General features: G+C 47.0%; 1 protein-coding gene across 1 annotated transcript in view; it reads left to right on the plus strand.

Moving 5' to 3' along the window:
• The window catches only part of rfc1 (replication factor C (activator 1) 1), a 116,820-nt gene that overhangs the window by 74,569 nt on the left and 23,553 nt on the right, over positions 1 to 18,698 (plus strand). The window contains exons 15-17 of the mRNA XM_045214648.1: positions 15,322 to 15,459; positions 18,360 to 18,455; positions 18,593 to 18,679. Of these exons, the coding sequence (XP_045070583.1) occupies positions 15,322 to 15,459; positions 18,360 to 18,455; positions 18,593 to 18,679 (321 nt within the window). The remainder of the gene's footprint in view (positions 1 to 15,321; positions 15,460 to 18,359; positions 18,456 to 18,592; positions 18,680 to 18,698) is intronic.

The following is an 18,698-nucleotide window of genomic DNA, read 5'->3' on the forward strand; positions in this document are numbered from 1 at the left end:
GAGTTGTCTCCATGTCAGGTAGACTATAGACAGGATAGAGTTGTCTCCATGTCAGGTAGACTATAGACAGGATAGAGTTGTCTCCATGTCAGGTAGACTATAGACAGGATAGAGTTGTCTCCATGTCAGGTAGACTATAGACAGGATAGAGTTGTCTCCATGTCAGGTAGACTATAGACAGGATAGAGTTGTCTCCATGTCAGGTAGACTATAGACAGGATAGAGTTGTCTCCATGTCAGGTAGACTATAGACAGGATAGAGTTGTCTCCATGTCAGGTAGACTATAGACAGGATAGAGTTGTCTCCATGTCAGGTGTATAGACAGGATAGAGTTGTCTCCATGTCAGGTAGACTATAGACAGGATAGAGTTGTCTCCATGTCAGGTAGACTATAGACAGGATAGAGTTGTCTCCATGTCAGGTATAGACAGGATAGAGTTGTCTCCATGTCAGGTAGACTATAGACAGGATAGAGTTGTCTCCATGTCAGGTAGACTATAGACAGGATAGAGTTGTCTCCATGTCAGGTAGACTATAGACAGGATAGAGTTGTCTCCATGTCAGGTAGACTATAGACAGGATAGAGTTGTCTCCATGTCAGGTAGACTATAGACAGGATAGAGTTGTCTCCATGTCAGGTAGACTATAGACAGGATAGAGTTGTCTCCATGTCAGGTAGACAGCAGGATAGAGTTGTCTCCATGTCAGGTAGACTATAGACAGGATAGAGTTGTCTCCATGTCAGGTAGACTATAGACAGGATAGAGTTGTCTCCATGTCAGGTAGACTATAGACAGGATAGAGTTGTCTCCATGTCAGGTAGACTATAGACAGGATAGAGTTGTCTCCATGTCAGGTAGACTATAGACAGGATAGAGTTGTCTCCATGTCAGGTAGACTATAGACAGGATAGAGTTGTCTCCATGTCAGGTAGACTATAGACAGGATAGAGTTGTCTCCATGTCAGGTAGACTATAGACAGGATAGAGTTGTCTCCATGTCAGGTGATAGACAGGATAGAGTTGTCTCCATGTCAGGTAGACTATAGACAGGATAGAGTTGTCTCCATGTCAGGTATAGACAGGATAGAGTTGTCTCCATGTCAGGTAGACTATAGACAGGATAGAGTTGTCTCCATGTCAGGTAGACTATAGACAGGATAGAGTTGTCTCCATGTCAGGTAGACTATAGACAGGATAGAGTTGTCTCCATGTCAGGTAGACTATAGACAGGATAGAGTTGTCTCCATGTCAGGTAGACTATAGACAGGATAGAGTTGTCTCCATGTCAGGTAGACTATAGACAGGATAGAGTTGTCTCCATGTCAGGTAGACTATAGACAGGATAGAGTTGTCTCCATGTCAGGTAGACTATAGACAGGATAGAGTTGTCTCCATGTCAGGTAGACTATAGACAGGATAGAGTTGTCTCCATGTCAGGTAGACTATAGACAGGATAGAGTTGTCTCCATGTCAGGTAGACTATAGACAGGATAGAGTTGTCTCCATGTCAGGTAGACTATAGACAGGATAGAGTTGTCTCCATGTCAGGTAGACTATAGACAGGATAGAGTTGTCTCCATGTCAGGTAGACTATAGACAGGATAGAGTTGTCTCCATGTCAGGTAGACTATAGACAGGATAGAGTTGTCTCCATGTCAGGTAGACTATAGACAGGATAGAGTTGTCTCCATGTCAGGTAGACTATAGACAGGATAGAGTTGTCTCCATGTCAGGTAGACTATAGACAGGATAGAGTTGTCTCCATGTCAGGTAGACTATAGACAGGATAGAGTTGTCTCCATGTCAGGTAGACTATAGACAGGATAGAGTTGTCTCCATGTCAGGTAGACTATAGACAGGATAGAGTTGTCTCCATGTCAGGTAGACTATAGACAGGATAGAGTTGTCTCCATGTCAGGTAGACTATAGACAGGATAGAGTTGTCTCCATGTCAGGTAGACTATAGACAGGATAGAGTTGTCTCCATGTCAGGTAGACTATAGACAGGATAGAGTTGTCTCCATGTCAGGTAGACTATAGACAGGATAGAGTTGTCTCCATGTCAGGTAGACTATAGACAGGATAGAGTTGTCTCCATGTCAGGTAGACTATAGACAGGATAGAGTTGTCTCCATGTCAGGTAGACTATAGACAGGATAGAGTTGTCTCCATGTCAGGTAGACTATAGACAGGATAGAGTTGTCTCCATGTCAGGTAGACTATAGACAGGATAGAGTTGTCTCCATGTCAGGTAGACTATAGACAGGATAGAGTTGTCTCCATGTCAGGTAGACTATAGACAGGATAGAGTTGTCTCCATGTCAGGTAGACTATAGACAGGATAGAGTTGTCTCCATGTCAGGTAGACTATAGACAGGATAGAGTTGTCTCCATGTCAGGTAGACTATAGACAGGATAGAGTTGTCTCCATGTCAGGTAGACTATAGACAGGATAGAGTTGTCTCCATGTCAGGTAGACTATAGACAGGATAGAGTTGTCTCCATGTCAGGTAGACTATAGACAGGATAGAGTTGTCTCCATGTCAGGTAGACTATAGACAGGATAGAGTTGTCTCCATGTCAGGTAGAATAGACAGGATAGAGTTGTCTCCATGTCAGGTAGACTATAGACAGGATAGAGTTGTCTCCATGTCAGGTAGACTATAGACAGGATAGAGTTGTCTCCATGTCAGGTAGACTATAGACAGGATAGAGTTGTCTCCATGTCAGGTAGACTATAGACAGGATAGAGTTGTCTCCATGTCAGGTAGACTATAGACAGGATAGAGTTGTCTCCATGTCAGGTAGACTATAGACAGGATAGAGTTGTCTCCATGTCAGGTAGACTATAGACAGGATAGAGTTGTCTCCATGTCAGGTAGACTATAGACAGGATAGAGTTGTCTCCATGTCAGGTAGACTATAGACAGGATAGAGTTGTCTCCATGTCAGGTAGACTATAGACAGGATAGAGTTGTCTCCATGTCAGGTAGACTATAGACAGGATAGAGTTGTCTCCATGTCAGGTAGACTATAGACAGGATAGAGTTGTCTCCATGTCAGGTAGACTATAGACAGGATAGAGTTGTCTCCATGTCAGGTAGACTATAGACAGGATAGAGTTGTCTCCATGTCAGGTGTAGACAGGATAGAGTTGTCTCCATGTCAGGTAGACTATAGACAGGATAGAGTTGTCTCCATGTCAGGTAGACTATAGACAGGATAGAGTTGTCTCCATGTCAGGTAGACTATAGACAGGATAGAGTTGTCTCCATGTCAGGAGTTAGACAGGATAGAGTTGTCTCCATGTCAGGGAGACTATAGACAGGATAGAGTTGTCTCCATGTCAGGTAGACTATAGACAGGATAGAGTTGTCTCCATGTCAGGTAGACTATAGACAGGATAGAGTTGTCTCCATGTCAGGTAGACTATAGACAGGATAGAGTTGTCTCCATGTCAGGTAGACTATAGACAGGATAGAGTTGTCTCCATGTCAGGTAGACTATAGACAGGATAGAGTTGTCTCCATGTCAGGTAGACTATAGACAGGATAGAGTTGTCTCCATGTCAGGTAGAGTATAGACAGGATAGAGTTGTCTCCATGTCAGGTAGACTATAGACAGGATAGAGTTGTCTCCATGTCAGGTAGACTATAGACAGGATAGAGTTGTCTCCATGTCAGGTAGACTATAGACAGGATAGAGTTGTCTCCATGTCAGGTAGACTATAGACAGGATAGAGTTGTCTCCATGTCAGGTAGACTATAGCCAGGATAGAGTTGTCTCCATGTCAGGTAGATAGACAGGATAGAGTTGTCTCCATGTCAGGTAGACTATAGACAGGATAGAGTTGTCTCCATGTCAGGTAGACTATAGACAGGATAGAGTTGTCTCCATGTCAGGTAGACTATAGACAGGATAGAGTTGTCTCCATGTCAGGTAGACTATAGACAGGATAGAGTTGTCTCCATGTCAGGTAGACTATAGACAGGATAGAGTTGTCTCCATGTCAGGTAGACTATAGACAGGATAGAGTTGTCTCCATGTCAGGTAGACTATAGACAGGATAGAGTTGTCTCCATGTCAGGTAGACTATAGACAGGATAGAGTTGTCTCCATGTCAGGTAGACTATAGACAGGATAGAGTTGTCTCCATGTCAGGTAGACTATAGACAGGATAGAGTTGTCTCCATGTCAGGTAGACTATAGACAGGATAGAGTTGTCTCCATGTCAGGTTAGACAGGATAGAGTTGTCTCCATGTCAGGTAGACTATAGACAGGATAGAGTTGTCTCCATGTCAGGTAGACTATAGACAGGATAGAGTTGTCTCCATGTCAGGGAATAGACAGGATAGAGTTGTCTCCATGTCAGGTAGACTATAGACAGGATAGAGTTGTCTCCATGTCAGGTAGACTATAGACAGGATAGAGTTGTCTCCATGTCAGGTAGACTATAGACAGGATAGAGTTGTCTCCATGTCAGGTAGACTATAGACAGGATAGAGTTGTCTCCATGTCAGGTAGTATAGACAGGATAGAGTTGTCTCCATGTCAGGTAGACTATAGACAGGATAGAGTTGTCTCCATGTCAGGTAGACTATAGACAGGATAGAGTTGTCTCCATGTCAGGTAGACAGGATAGAGTTGTCTCCATGTCAGGTAGACTATAGACAGGATAGAGTTGTCTCCATGTCAGGTAGACTATAGACAGGATAGAGTTGTCTCCATGTCAGGTAGAATAGACAGGATAGAGTTGTCTCCATGTCAGGTAGACAAGACAGGATAGAGTTGTCTCCATGTCAGGTAGACTATAGACAGGATAGAGTTGTCTCCATGTCAGGTAGACTATAGACAGGATAGAGTTGTCTCCATGTCAGGTAGACTATAGACAGGATAGAGTTGTCTCCATGTCAGGTAGACTATAGACAGGATAGAGTTGTCTCCATGTCAGGTAGACTATAGACAGGATAGAGTTGTCTCCATGTCAGGTAGACTATAGACAGGATAGAGTTGTCTCCATGTCAGGTAGACTATAGACAGGATAGAGTTGTCTCCATGTCAGGTAGACTATAGACAGGATAGAGTTGTCTCCATGTCAGGGAGACATAGACAGGATAGAGTTGTCTCCATGTCAGGTAGACTATAGACAGGATAGAGTTGTCTCCATGTCAGGTAGAATAGACAGGATAGAGTTGTCTCCATGTCAGGTAGACTATAGACAGGATAGAGTTGTCTCCATGTCAGGTAGACTATAGACAGGATAGAGTTGTCTCCATGTCAGGTATAGACAGGATAGAGTTGTCTCCATGTCAGGTAGACTATAGACAGGATAGAGTTGTCTCCATGTCAGGTAGACTATAGACAGGATAGAGTTGTCTCCATGTCAGGTAGACTATAGACAGGATAGAGTTGTCTCCATGTCAGGTAGACAGGATAGAGTTGTCTCCATGTCAGGTAGACTATAGACAGGATAGAGTTGTCTCCATGTCAGGTAGACTATAGACAGGATAGAGTTGTCTCCATGTCAGGTAGACTATAGACAGGATAGAGTTGTCTCCATGTCAGGTAGACTATAGACAGGATAGAGTTGTCTCCATGTCAGGTAGACTATAGACAGGATAGAGTTGTCTCCATGTCAGGTAGACTATAGACAGGATAGAGTTGTCTCCATGTCAGGTAGACTATAGACAGGATAGAGTTGTCTCCATGTCAGGTAGACTATAGACAGGATAGAGTTGTCTCCATGTCAGGTAGACTATAGACAGGATAGAGTTGTCTCCATGTCAGGTAGACTATAGACAGGATAGAGTTGTCTCCATGTCAGGTAGACTATAGACAGGATAGAGTTGTCTCCATGTCAGGTAGACTATAGACAGGATAGAGTTGTCTCCATGTCAGGTAGACTATAGACAGGATAGAGTTGTCTCCATGTCAGGTAGACTATAGACAGGATAGAGTTGTCTCCATGTCAGGTAGACTATAGACAGGATAGAGTTGTCTCCATGTCAGGTAGACTATAGACAGGATAGAGTTGTCTCCATGTCAGGTAGACTATAGACAGGATAGAGTTGTCTCCATGTCAGGTAGACATAGACAGGATAGAGTTGTCTCCATGTCAGGTAGACTATAGACAGGATAGAGTTGTCTCCATGTCAGGTAGACTATAGACAGGATAGAGTTGTCTCCATGTCAGGTAGACTATAGACAGGATAGAGTTGTCTCCATGTCAGGTAGACTATAGACAGGATAGAGTTGTCTCCATGTCAGGTAGACTATAGACAGGATAGAGTTGTCTCCATGTCAGGTAGACTATAGACAGGATAGAGTTGTCTCCATGTCAGGTAGACTATAGACAGGATAGAGTTGTCTCCATGTCAGGTAGACTATAGACAGGATAGAGTTGTCTCCATGTCAGGTAGACTATAGACAGGATAGAGTTGTCTCCATGTCAGGTAGAATAGACAGGATAGAGTTGTCTCCATGTCAGGTAGACAGGATAGAGTTGTCTCCATGTCAGGTAGACTATAGACAGGATAGAGTTGTCTCCATGTCAGGTAGACAGGATAGAGTTGTCTCCATGTCAGGTAGACTATAGCCAGGATAGAGTTGTCTCCATGTCAGGTAGACTATAGACAGGATAGAGTTGTCTCCATGTCAGGTAGACTATAGACAGGATAGAGTTGTCTCCATGTCAGGTAGACAGGATAGAGTTGTCTCCATGTCAGGTAGACTATAGACAGGATAGAGTTGTCTCCATGTCAGGTAGACTATAGACAGGATAGAGTTGTCTCCATGTCAGGTAGACTATAGACAGGATAGAGTTGTCTCCATGTCAGGTAGATATAGACAGGATAGAGTTGTCTCCATGTCAGGTAGACTATAGACAGGATAGAGTTGTCTCCATGTCAGGTAGACTATAGACAGGATAGAGTTGTCTCCATGTCAGGTAGACTATAGACAGGATAGAGTTGTCTCCATGTCAGGTAGACTATAGACAGGATAGAGTTGTCTCCATGTCAGGTAGACTATAGACAGGATAGAGTTGTCTCCATGTCAGGTAGACTATAGACAGGATAGAGTTGTCTCCATGTCAGGTCTATAGACAGGATAGAGTTGTCTCCATGTCAGGTAGACTATAGACAGGATAGAGTTGTCTCCATGTCAGGTAGACTATAGACAGGATAGAGTTGTCTCCATGTCAGGTAGACTATAGACAGGATAGAGTTGTCTCCATGTCAGGTAGACAGGATAGAGTTGTCTCCATGTCAGGTAGACTATAGACAGGATAGAGTTGTCTCCATGTCAGGTAGACTATAGACAGGATAGAGTTGTCTCCATGTCAGGTGACTATAGACAGGATAGAGTTGTCTCCATGTCAGGTAGACAGAAGGATAGAGTTGTCTCCATGTCAGGTAGACTATAGACAGGATAGAGTTGTCTCCATGTCAGGTAGACTATAGACAGGATAGAGTTGTCTCCATGTCAGGTAGACTATAGACAGGATAGAGTTGTCTCCATGTCAGGTAGACTATAGACAGGATAGAGTTGTCTCCATGTCAGGTAGACTATAGACAGGATAGAGTTGTCTCCATGTCAGGTAGACTATAGACAGGATAGAGTTGTCTCCATGTCAGGTAGACTATAGACAGGATAGAGTTGTCTCCATGTCAGGTAGACTATAGACAGGATAGAGTTGTCTCCATGTCAGGTAGACTATAGACAGGATAGAGTTGTCTCCATGTCAGGTAGACTATAGACAGGATAGAGTTGTCTCCATGTCAGGTAGACTATAGACAGGATAGAGTTGTCTCCATGTCAGGTAGACTATAGACAGGATAGAGTTGTCTCCATGTCAGGTAGACAGGATAGAGTTGTCTCCATGTCAGGTAGACTATAGACAGGATAGAGTTGTCTCCATGTCAGGTAGACTATAGACAGGATAGAGTTGTCTCCATGTCAGGTAGACTATAGACAGGATAGAGTTGTCTCCATGTCAGGTAGACTATAGACAGGATAGAGTTGTCTCCATGTCAGGTAGACTATAGACAGGATAGAGTTGTCTCCATGTCAGGTAGACTATAGACAGGATAGAGTTGTCTCCATGTCAGGTAGACTATAGACAGGATAGAGTTGTCTCCATGTCAGGTAGACTATAGACAGGATAGAGTTGTCTCCATGTCAGGTAGACTATAGACAGGATAGAGTTGTCTCCATGTCAGGTAGACTATAGACAGGATAGAGTTGTCTCCATGTCAGGTAGACTATAGACAGGATAGAGTTGTCTCCATGTCAGGTAGACTATAGACAGGATAGAGTTGTCTCCATGTCAGGTAGACTATAGACAGGATAGAGTTGTCTCCATGTCAGGTAGACTATAGACAGGATAGAGTTGTCTCCATGTCAGGTAGACTATAGACAGGATAGAGTTGTCTCCATGTCAGGTAGACTATAGACAGGATAGAGTTGTCTCCATGTCAGGTAGACTATAGACAGGATAGAGTTGTCTCCATGTCAGGTAGACTATAGACAGGATAGAGTTGTCTCCATGTCAGGTAGACTATAGACAGGATAGAGTTGTCTCCATGTCAGGTAGACTATAGACAGGATAGAGTTGTCTCCATGTCAGGTAGACTATAGACAGGATAGAGTTGTCTCCATGTCAGGTGACTAGACAGGATAGAGTTGTCTCCATGTCAGGTAGACTATAGACAGGATAGAGTTGTCTCCATGTCAGGTAGACTATAGACAGGATAGAGTTGTCTCCATGTCAGGTAATAGACAGGATAGAGTTGTCTCCATGTCAGGTAGACTATAGACAGGATAGAGTTGTCTCCATGTCAGGTAGACTATAGACAGGATAGAGTTGTCTCCATGTCAGGTAGACTATAGACAGGATAGAGTTGTCTCCATGTCAGGTAGACTATAGACAGGATAGAGTTGTCTCCATGTCAGGTAGACTATAGACAGGATAGAGTTGTCTCCATGTCAGGTAGACTATAGACAGGATAGAGTTGTCTCCATGTCAGGTAGACTATAGACAGGATAGAGTTGTCTCCATGTCAGGTAGACTATAGACAGGATAGAGTTGTCTCCATGTCAGGTAGACTATAGACAGGATAGAGTTGTCTCCATGTCAGGTAGACTATAGACAGGATAGAGTTGTCTCCATGTCAGGTGTAGACAGGATAGAGTTGTCTCCATGTCAGGTAGACTATAGACAGGATAGAGTTGTCTCCATGTCAGGTAGACTATAGACAGGATAGAGTTGTCTCCATGTCAGGTAGACAGGATAGAGTTGTCTCCATGTCAGGTAGACTATAGACAGGATAGAGTTGTCTCCATGTCAGGTAGACTATAGACAGGATAGAGTTGTCTCCATGTCAGGTAGACTATAGACAGGATAGAGTTGTCTCCATGTCAGGTAGACTATAGACAGGATAGAGTTGTCTCCATGTCAGGTAGACTATAGACAGGATAGAGTTGTCTCCATGTCAGGTAGACTATAGACAGGATAGAGTTGTCTCCATGTCAGGTAGATATAGACAGGATAGAGTTGTCTCCATGTCAGGTAGACTATAGACAGGATAGAGTTGTCTCCATGTCAGGTAGACTATAGCCAGGATAGAGTTGTCTCCATGTCAGGTAGACTATAGACAGGATAGAGTTGTCTCCATGTCAGGTAGACTATAGACAGGATAGAGTTGTCTCCATGTCAGGTAGACTATAGACAGGATAGAGTTGTCTCCATGTCAGGTAGACTATAGACAGGATAGAGTTGTCTCCATGTCAGGTAGACTATAGACAGGATAGAGTTGTCTCCATGTCAGGTAGACTATAGACAGGATAGAGTTGTCTCCATGTCAGGTAGACTATAGACAGGATAGAGTTGTCTCCATGTCAGGTAGACTATAGACAGGATAGAGTTGTCTCCATGTCAGGTAGACTATAGACAGGATAGAGTTGTCTCCATGTCAGGTAGACAGGATAGAGTTGTCTCCATGTCAGGTAGACTATAGACAGGATAGAGTTGTCTCCATGTCAGGTAGACTATAGACAGGATAGAGTTGTCTCCATGTCAGGTAGACTATAGACAGGATAGAGTTGTCTCCATGTCAGGTAGACTATAGACAGGATAGAGTTGTCTCCATGTCAGGTAGACTAAGACAGGATAGAGTTGTCTCCATGTCAGGTAGACTATAGACAGGATAGAGTTGTCTCCATGTCAGGTAGACTATAGACAGGATAGAGTTGTCTCCATGTCAGGTAGACAGGATAGAGTTGTCTCCATGTCAGGTAGACTATAGACAGGATAGAGTTGTCTCCATGTCAGGTAGACTATAGACAGGATAGAGTTGTCTCCATGTCAGGTAGACTATAGACAGGATAGAGTTGTCTCCATGTCAGGTAGACTATAGACAGGATAGAGTTGTCTCCATGTCAGGTAGACTATAGACAGGATAGAGTTGTCTCCATGTCAGGTGCTATAGACAGGATAGAGTTGTCTCCATGTCAGGTAGACTATAGACAGGATAGAGTTGTCTCCATGTCAGGTAGACTATAGACAGGATAGAGTTGTCTCCATGTCAGGTAGACTATAGACAGGATAGAGTTGTCTCCATGTCAGGTAGACTATAGACAGGATAGAGTTGTCTCCATGTCAGGTAGACTATAGACAGGATAGAGTTGTCTCCATGTCAGGTGCTATAGACAGGATAGAGTTGTCTCCATGTCAGGTAGACTATAGACAGGATAGAGTTGTCTCCATGTCAGGTAGACTATAGACAGGATAGAGTTGTCTCCATGTCAGGTAACTAAGACAGGATAGAGTTGTCTCCATGTCAGGTAGACTATAGACAGGATAGAGTTGTCTCCATGTCAGGTAGACTATAGACAGGATAGAGTTGTCTCCATGTCAGGTAGACTATAGACAGGATAGAGTTGTCTCCATGTCAGGTAGACTATAGACAGGATAGAGTTGTCTCCATGTCAGGTAGACTATAGACAGGATAGAGTTGTCTCCATGTCAGGTAGACTATAGACAGGATAGAGTTGTCTCCATGTCAGGTAGACTATAGACAGGATAGAGTTGTCTCCATGTCAGGTAGACTATAGACAGGATAGAGTTGTCTCCATGTCAGGTAGACTATAGACAGGATAGAGTTGTCTCCATGTCAGGTAGACTATAGACAGGATAGAGTTGTCTCCATGTCAGGTAGACTATAGACAGGATAGAGTTGTCTCCATGTCAGGTAGACTATAGACAGGATAGAGTTGTCTCCATGTCAGGTAGACTATAGACAGGATAGAGTTGTCTCCATGTCAGGTAGACTATAGACAGGATAGAGTTGTCTCCATGTCAGGTAGACTATAGACAGGATAGAGTTGTCTCCATGTCAGGTAGACTATAGACAGGATAGAGTTGTCTCCATGTCAGGTAGACTATAGACAGGATAGAGTTGTCTCCATGTCAGGTAGACAGGATAGAGTTGTCTCCATGTCAGGTAGACTATAGACAGGATAGAGTTGTCTCCATGTCAGGTAGACTATAGACAGGATAGAGTTGTCTCCATGTCAGGTAGACTATAGACAGGATAGAGTTGTCTCCATGTCAGGTAGACTATAGACAGGATAGAGTTGTCTCCATGTCAGGTAGACTATAGACAGGATAGAGTTGTCTCCATGTCAGGTAGACTATAGACAGGATAGAGTTGTCTCCATGTCAGGTAGACTATAGACAGGATAGAGTTGTCTCCATGTCAGGTAGACTATAGACAGGATAGAGTTGTCTCCATGTCAGGTAGACTATAGACAGGATAGAGTTGTCTCCATGTCAGGTAGACTATAGACAGGATAGAGTTGTCTCCATGTCAGGTAGCTAGACAGGATAGAGTTGTCTCCATGTCAGGTAGACTATAGACAGGATAGAGTTGTCTCCATGTCAGGTAGACTATAGACAGGATAGAGTTGTCTCCATGTCAGGTAGACTATAGACAGGATAGAGTTGTCTCCATGCCAGGTAGACTATAGCCAGGATAGAGTTGTCTCCATGTCAGGTAGACTATAGCCAGGATAGAGTTGTCTCCATGTCAGGTAGACAGGATAGAGTTGTCTCCATGTCAGGTAGACTATAGACAGGATAGAGTTGTCTCCATGTCAGGTAGACTATAGACAGGATAGAGTTGTCTCCATGTCAGGTAGACTATAGACAGGATAGAGTTGTCTCCATGTCAGGGTAGACAGGATAGAGTTGTCTCCATGTCAGGTAGACTATAGCCAGGATAGAGTTGTCTCCATGTCAGGTAGACTATAGACAGGATAGAGTTGTCTCCATGTCAGGTAGACTATAGACAGGATAGAGTTGTCTCCATGTCAGGTAGACTATAGCCAGGATAGAGTTGTCTCCATGTCAGGTAGACTATAGACAGGATAGAGTTGTCTCCATGTCAGGTAGACAGGATAGAGTTGTCTCCATGTCAGGTAGACTATAGACAGGATAGAGTTGTCTCCATGTCAGGTAGACTATAGACAGGATAGAGTTGTCTCCATGTCAGGTAGACTATAGCCAGGATAGAGTTGTCTCCATGTCAGGTAGACTATAGACAGGATAGAGTTGTCTCCATGTCAGGTAGACTATAGACAGGATAGAGTTGTCTCCATGTCAGGTAGACTATAGACAGGATAGAGTTGTCTCCATGTCAGGTAGACTATAGACAGGATAGAGTTGTCTCCATGTCAGGTAGACTATAGACAGGATAGAGTTGTCTCCATGTCAGGTAGACAGGATAGAGTTGTCTCCATGTCAGGTAGACAGGATAGAGTTGTCTCCATGTCAGGTAGACTATAGACAGGATAGAGTTGTCTCCATGTCAGGTAGACTATAGACAGGATAGAGTTGTCTCCATGTCAGGTAGACTATAGCCAGGATAGAGTTGTCTCCATGTCAGGTAGACTATAGCCAGGATAGACTTGTCTCCATGTCAGGTAGACAGGATAGAGTTGTCTCCATGTCAGGTAGACAGGATAGAGTTGTCTCCATGTCAGGTAGACTATAGACAGGATAGAGTTGTCTCCATGTCAGGTAGACTATAGCCAGGATAGAGTTGTCTCCATGTCAGGTAGACAGGATAGAGTTGTCTCCATGTCAGGTAGACTATAGACAGGATAGAGTTGTCTCCATGTCAGGTAGACTATAGACAGGATAGAGTTGTCTCCATGTCAGGTAGACAGGATAGAGTTGTCTCCATGTCAGGTAGACTATAGACAGGATAGAGTTGTCTCCATGTCAGGTAGACTATAGACAGGATAGAGTTGTCTCCATGTCAGGTAGACTATAGACAGGATAGAGTTGTCTCCATGTCAGGTAGACTATAGCCAGGATAGAGTTGTCTCCATGTCAGGTAGTAGACAGGATAGAGTTGTCTCCATGTCAGGTAGACTATAGACAGGATAGAGTTGTCTCCATGTCAGGTAGACTATAGACAGGATAGAGTTGTCTCCATGTCAGGTAGACTATAGCCAGGATAGAGTTGTCTCCATGTCAGGTAGACTATAGCCAGGATAGAGTTGTCTCTATGTCAGGTAGACTATAGACAGGATAGAGTTGTCTCCATGTCAGGTAGACTATAGACAGGATAGAGTTGTCTCCATGTCAGGTAGACAGGATAGAGTTGTCTCCATGTCAGGTAGACTATAGACAGGATAGAGTTGTCTCCATGTCAGGTAGACTATAGACAGGATAGAGTTGTCTCCATGTCAGGTAGACAGGATAGAGTTGTCTCCATGTCAGGTAGACTATAGACAGGATAGAGTTGTCTCCATGTCAGGTAGACTATAGACAGGATAGAGTTGTCTCCATGTCAGGTAGACAGGATAGAGTTGTCTCCATGTCAGGTAGACTATAGACAGGATAGAGTTGTCTCCATGTCAGGTAGACTATAGCCAGGATAGAGTTGTCTCCATGTCAGGTAGACTATAGCCAGGATAGAGTTGTCTCTATGTCAGGTAGACTATAGACAGGATAGAGTTGTCTCCATGTCAGGTAGACTATAGACAGGATAGAGTTGTCTCCATGTCAGGTAGACAGGATAGAGTTGTCTCCATGTCAGGTAGACTATAGACAGGATAGAGTTGTCTCCATGTCAGGTAGACTATAGACAGGATAGAGTTGTCTCCATGTCAGGTAGACAGGATAGAGTTGTCTCCATGTCAGGTAGACTATAGACAGGATAGAGTTGTCTCCATGTCAGGTAGACAGGATAGAGTTGTCTCCATGTCAGGTAGACTATAGACAGGATAGAGTTGTCTCCATGTCAGGTAGACAGGATAGAGTTGTCTCCATGTCAGGTAGACTATAGACAGGATAGAGTTGTCTCCATGTCAGGTAGACTATAGCCAGGATAGAGTTGTCTCCATGTCAGGTAGACAAGCCAGGATAGAGTTGTCTCCATGTCAGGTAGACAGGATAGAGTTGTCTCCATGTCAGGTAGACAGGATAGAGTTGTCTCCATGTCAGGTAGACAGCATAGAGTTGTCTCCATGTCAGGTAGACTATAGACAGGATAGAGTTGTCTCCATGTCAGGTAGACTATAGACAGGATAGAGTTGTCTCCATGTCAGGTAGACTATAGCCAGGATAGAGTTGTCTCCATGTCAGGTAGACTATAGCCAGGATAGAGTTGTCTCCATGTCAGGTAGACTATAGCCAGGATAGAGTTGTCTCCATGTCAGGTAGACTATAGACAGGATAGAGTTGCCTCCATGTCAGGTAGACAGGATAGAGTTGTCTCCATGTCAGGTAGACTATAGCCAGGATAGAGTTGTCTCCATGTCAGGTAGACAGGATAGAGTTGTCTCCATGTCAGGTAGACTATAGCCAGGATAGAGTTGTCTCCATGTCAGGTAGACAGGATAGAGTTGTCTCCATGTCAGGTAGACTATAGACAGGATAGAGTTGTCTCCATGTCAGGTAGACTATAGCCAGGATAGAGTTGTCTCCATGTCAGGTAGACTATAGACAGGATAGAGTTGTCTCCATGTCAGGTAGACTATAGCCAGGATAGAGTTGTCTCCATGTCAGGTAGACTATAGCCAGGATAGAGTTGTCTCCATGTCAGGTAGACAGGATAGAGTTGTCTCCATGTCAGGTAGACTATAGACAGGATAGAGTTGTCTCCATGTCAGGTAGACTATAGACAGGATAGAGTTGTCTCCATGTCAGGTAGACTATAGACAGGATAGAGTTGTCTCCATGTCAGGTAGACCAATGAGAGTTGTCTCCATCTGTATGTGTAATGACTTTTAACCCCTAACCCCTGTAGGAGATGATAGGTCTGATTAAACAGTCCAAGATCCCCATCATCTGTATGTGTAATGACCGTAACCACCAGAAGATCCGCTCCTTGGCCAACTACTGCTTTGACCTGCGCTTCCAGAGACCACGACTAGAACAGATCAAGGTACACACACACACACACACACACACACACACACACAGGAAAACACACGCCAGGAAAACTTGCACAATGCATCACATTAACACACAGAAACGCATTACACGTCAATGTAGAGTCAAATAGTTTTTCTCCCCAATTTTCGATCTTGTCTCATCGCTGCAACTCCCCAAACGGGCTCGGGAGAGACTAATGTGGAGTCATGCGTCCTCCGAAACATGACCCGCCTTAACCGCGCTCCTTAACACCCGCCAGCTTAACCCGGAAAGCCAGCCGCACCAATGTTTCGGAGGAAACACTGTTCAACTGGCGACCGAAGTCAGCTTGCAGGCGCCCGGCCCGCCACAAGGAGTCGCTAGAGCGCAATGAGCCATGTAAAGCCCCACCGGCCGAACCCTCCCCTATCCCGGACGACGCTGGGCCAAACCCTCCCCTAACCCGGACGACGCTGGGCCAAACCCTCCCCTAACCCGGACGACGCTGGGCCAAACCCTCCCCTAACCCCGGGACGACGCTGGGCCAAACCCTCCCCCTAACCCCGGGACGACGCTGGGCCAAACCCTCCCCTAACCCCGGACGACGCTGGGCCAAACCTTCCCCTAACCCGGACGACGCTGGGCCAAACCCTCCCCTAACCCAGACGACGCTGGGCCAAACCCTCCCCTAACCCGGACGACGCTGGGCCAGACCCTCCCCTAACCTGGACGACGCTGGGCCAGACCCTCCCCTAACCCGGACGACGCTGGGCCGAACCCTCCCCTACCCTGGACGACGCTGGGCCAAACCATCCCCAACCCGCGCGGGCCAAACCTCCCCTAACCCGGACGACGCTGGGCCAAACCCTCCCCTAACCCGGACGACGCTGGGCCAAACCCCTCCACTAACCTGGACGACGCTGGGCCAAACCCTCCCCTAACCCGGACGACGCTGGGCCAAACCCTCCCCTAACCCGGACGACGCTGGGCCAAACCCTCCCCTAACCCGGACGACGCTGGACCAAACCCTCCACTAACCCGGACGACTCTGGGCCAAACCCTCCCCTAACCCGGACGACGCTGGGCCAAACCCTCCCCTAACCAGGACGACGCTGGGCCAAACCCTCCCCTAACCCGGACGACGCTGGGCCAAACCCTCCCCTAACCCGGCCAAACCCTCCCCTAACCGGACGACGCTGGGCCGAACCCTCCCCTAACCCGGACGACTCTGGGCCGAACCCTCCCCTAACCCGGACGACTCTGGGCCAAACCCTCCCCTAACCCGGACGACACTGGGCCAAACCCTCCCCTAACCCCGGACGACGCTGGGCCAAACCCTCCCCTAACCCGGACGACGCTGGGCCAAACCCTCCCCTAACCCGGACGACGCTGGGCCAAACCCTCCCCTAACCCGGACGACGCTGGGCCAAACCCTCCACTAACCCGGACGACGCTGGGCCAAACCCTCCCCTAACCTGGACGACACTGGGCCAAACCCTCCACTAACCTGGACGACGCTGGGCCAAACCCTCCACTAACCCTCCCCTAACCCGGACGACGCTGGGCCAAACCCTCCCCTAACCCGGACGACTCTGGGCCAAACCCTCCCCTAACCCTCCTCTAACCCTGACGACGCTGGGCCCAACCCTCCCCTAACGACGCTGGACCAAACCCTCCCCTAACCCGGACGACGCTGGGCCAAACCCTCCACTAACCCGGACGACGCTGGGCCAAACCCTCCCCTAACCCGGACGACGCTGGGCCAAACCCTCCCTTAACCCGGACGACGCTGGGCCAAACCCTTCCCTAACCCGGACAACGCTGGGCCAAACCCTACCCTAACCCGGACGACGCTGGGCCGAACCCTCCACTAACCCGGACAACGCTGGGCCAAACCCTCCCCTAACCCGGACGACGCTGGGCCAAACCCTCCCCTAACCCTGGCGACGCTGGGCCAAACCCTCCCCTAACGACGCTGGGCCAAACCCTCCCCTAACCCGGACGACGCTGGGCCAAACCCTCCCCTAACCCGGACGACACTGGGCCAAACCCTCCACTAACCCGGACGACGCTGGGCCTAACCCTCCACTAACCCGGACGACGCTGGGCCAAACCCTCCCCTAACCCGGACGACGCTGGGCCAAACCCTCCCCTAACCCCGGACGACGCTGGGCCAAACCCTCCCCTAACCCCGAGACGACGCTGGGCCAAACCCTCCCCTAACCCGGACGACGCTGGGCCAAACCCTCCCCTACCCCGGACGACGCTGGGCCAAACCCTCCCCTAACCTGGACGACGCTGGGCCAAACCCTCCCCTAACCTGGACGACGCTGGGCCAAACCCTCCCCTAACCCGGACGACGCTGGGCCAAACCCTCCCCTAACCCCGGACGACGCTGGGCCAAACCCTCCCCTAACCCGGACGACGCTGGGCCAAACCCTCCCCTACCCTGGACGACGCTGGGCCAAACCCTCCACTAACCCGGACGACGCTGGGCCGAACCCTCCCCTAACCCGGACGACACTGGGCCAAACCCTCCCCTAACCCGGACGACGCTGGGCCAAACCCTCCACTAACCCGGACGACGCTGGGCCAATTGTGCGCCGTCCTATGGGACTCCCGGCCACGGCCGGTTGTGGCACAGCCCGGGAATGAACCCGGGTCTGTAGTAACGCCCTTAGACCGCTGCGCCGCTCGGGAGGCCATCATCTCTCTTTTCATCTTAATACCTCTCTCTCCTCTCTCTCTCCCTCCATCTCTCTCTCTCCCTCCTTCTCTCTCCCTCCGTCTCTCTTCCTCCGTCTCTCTCCCTTCATCTCTCTCCCTCCTTCTCTCTCTCTCCCTCCTTCTCTCTCCCTCCTTCTCTCTCCCTCCTTCTCTCTCCCTCATTCTCTCTCCCTCCATCTCTCTCCCTCCATCTCTCTCTCTCAGGGTGCCATGATGTCCATTGCTTTCAAAGAGGGTCTGAAAATCCCGCCTCCTGCCCTAAACGAGATGATCCTGGCGTCCAATCAAGACATCCGACAGGTAAATAAGGGGGATTAATACTTTTTTTTAAAACATGTTGTTAAATGAAATCATCCGTATCTATTACAATCGTCGGTAACTATGACAATCTTCTGTAACTGTGGCAACCGTCGATAACCATGGCAACTGGTCTGCAGGTCCTCCACAACTTGAGAATGTGGTCGGCTAAGGACAAGGTCATGACCTACGACCGGGTCAAAGAGGACGCCAACAACGCACGCAAGGTCAGAGAGAGTGTTTCTG

This window comes from Coregonus clupeaformis, unplaced genomic scaffold (assembly GCF_020615455.1).
Source record: "Coregonus clupeaformis isolate EN_2021a unplaced genomic scaffold, ASM2061545v1 scaf0292, whole genome shotgun sequence".
NCBI lineage: Eukaryota > Metazoa > Chordata > Actinopteri > Salmoniformes > Salmonidae > Coregonus > Coregonus clupeaformis.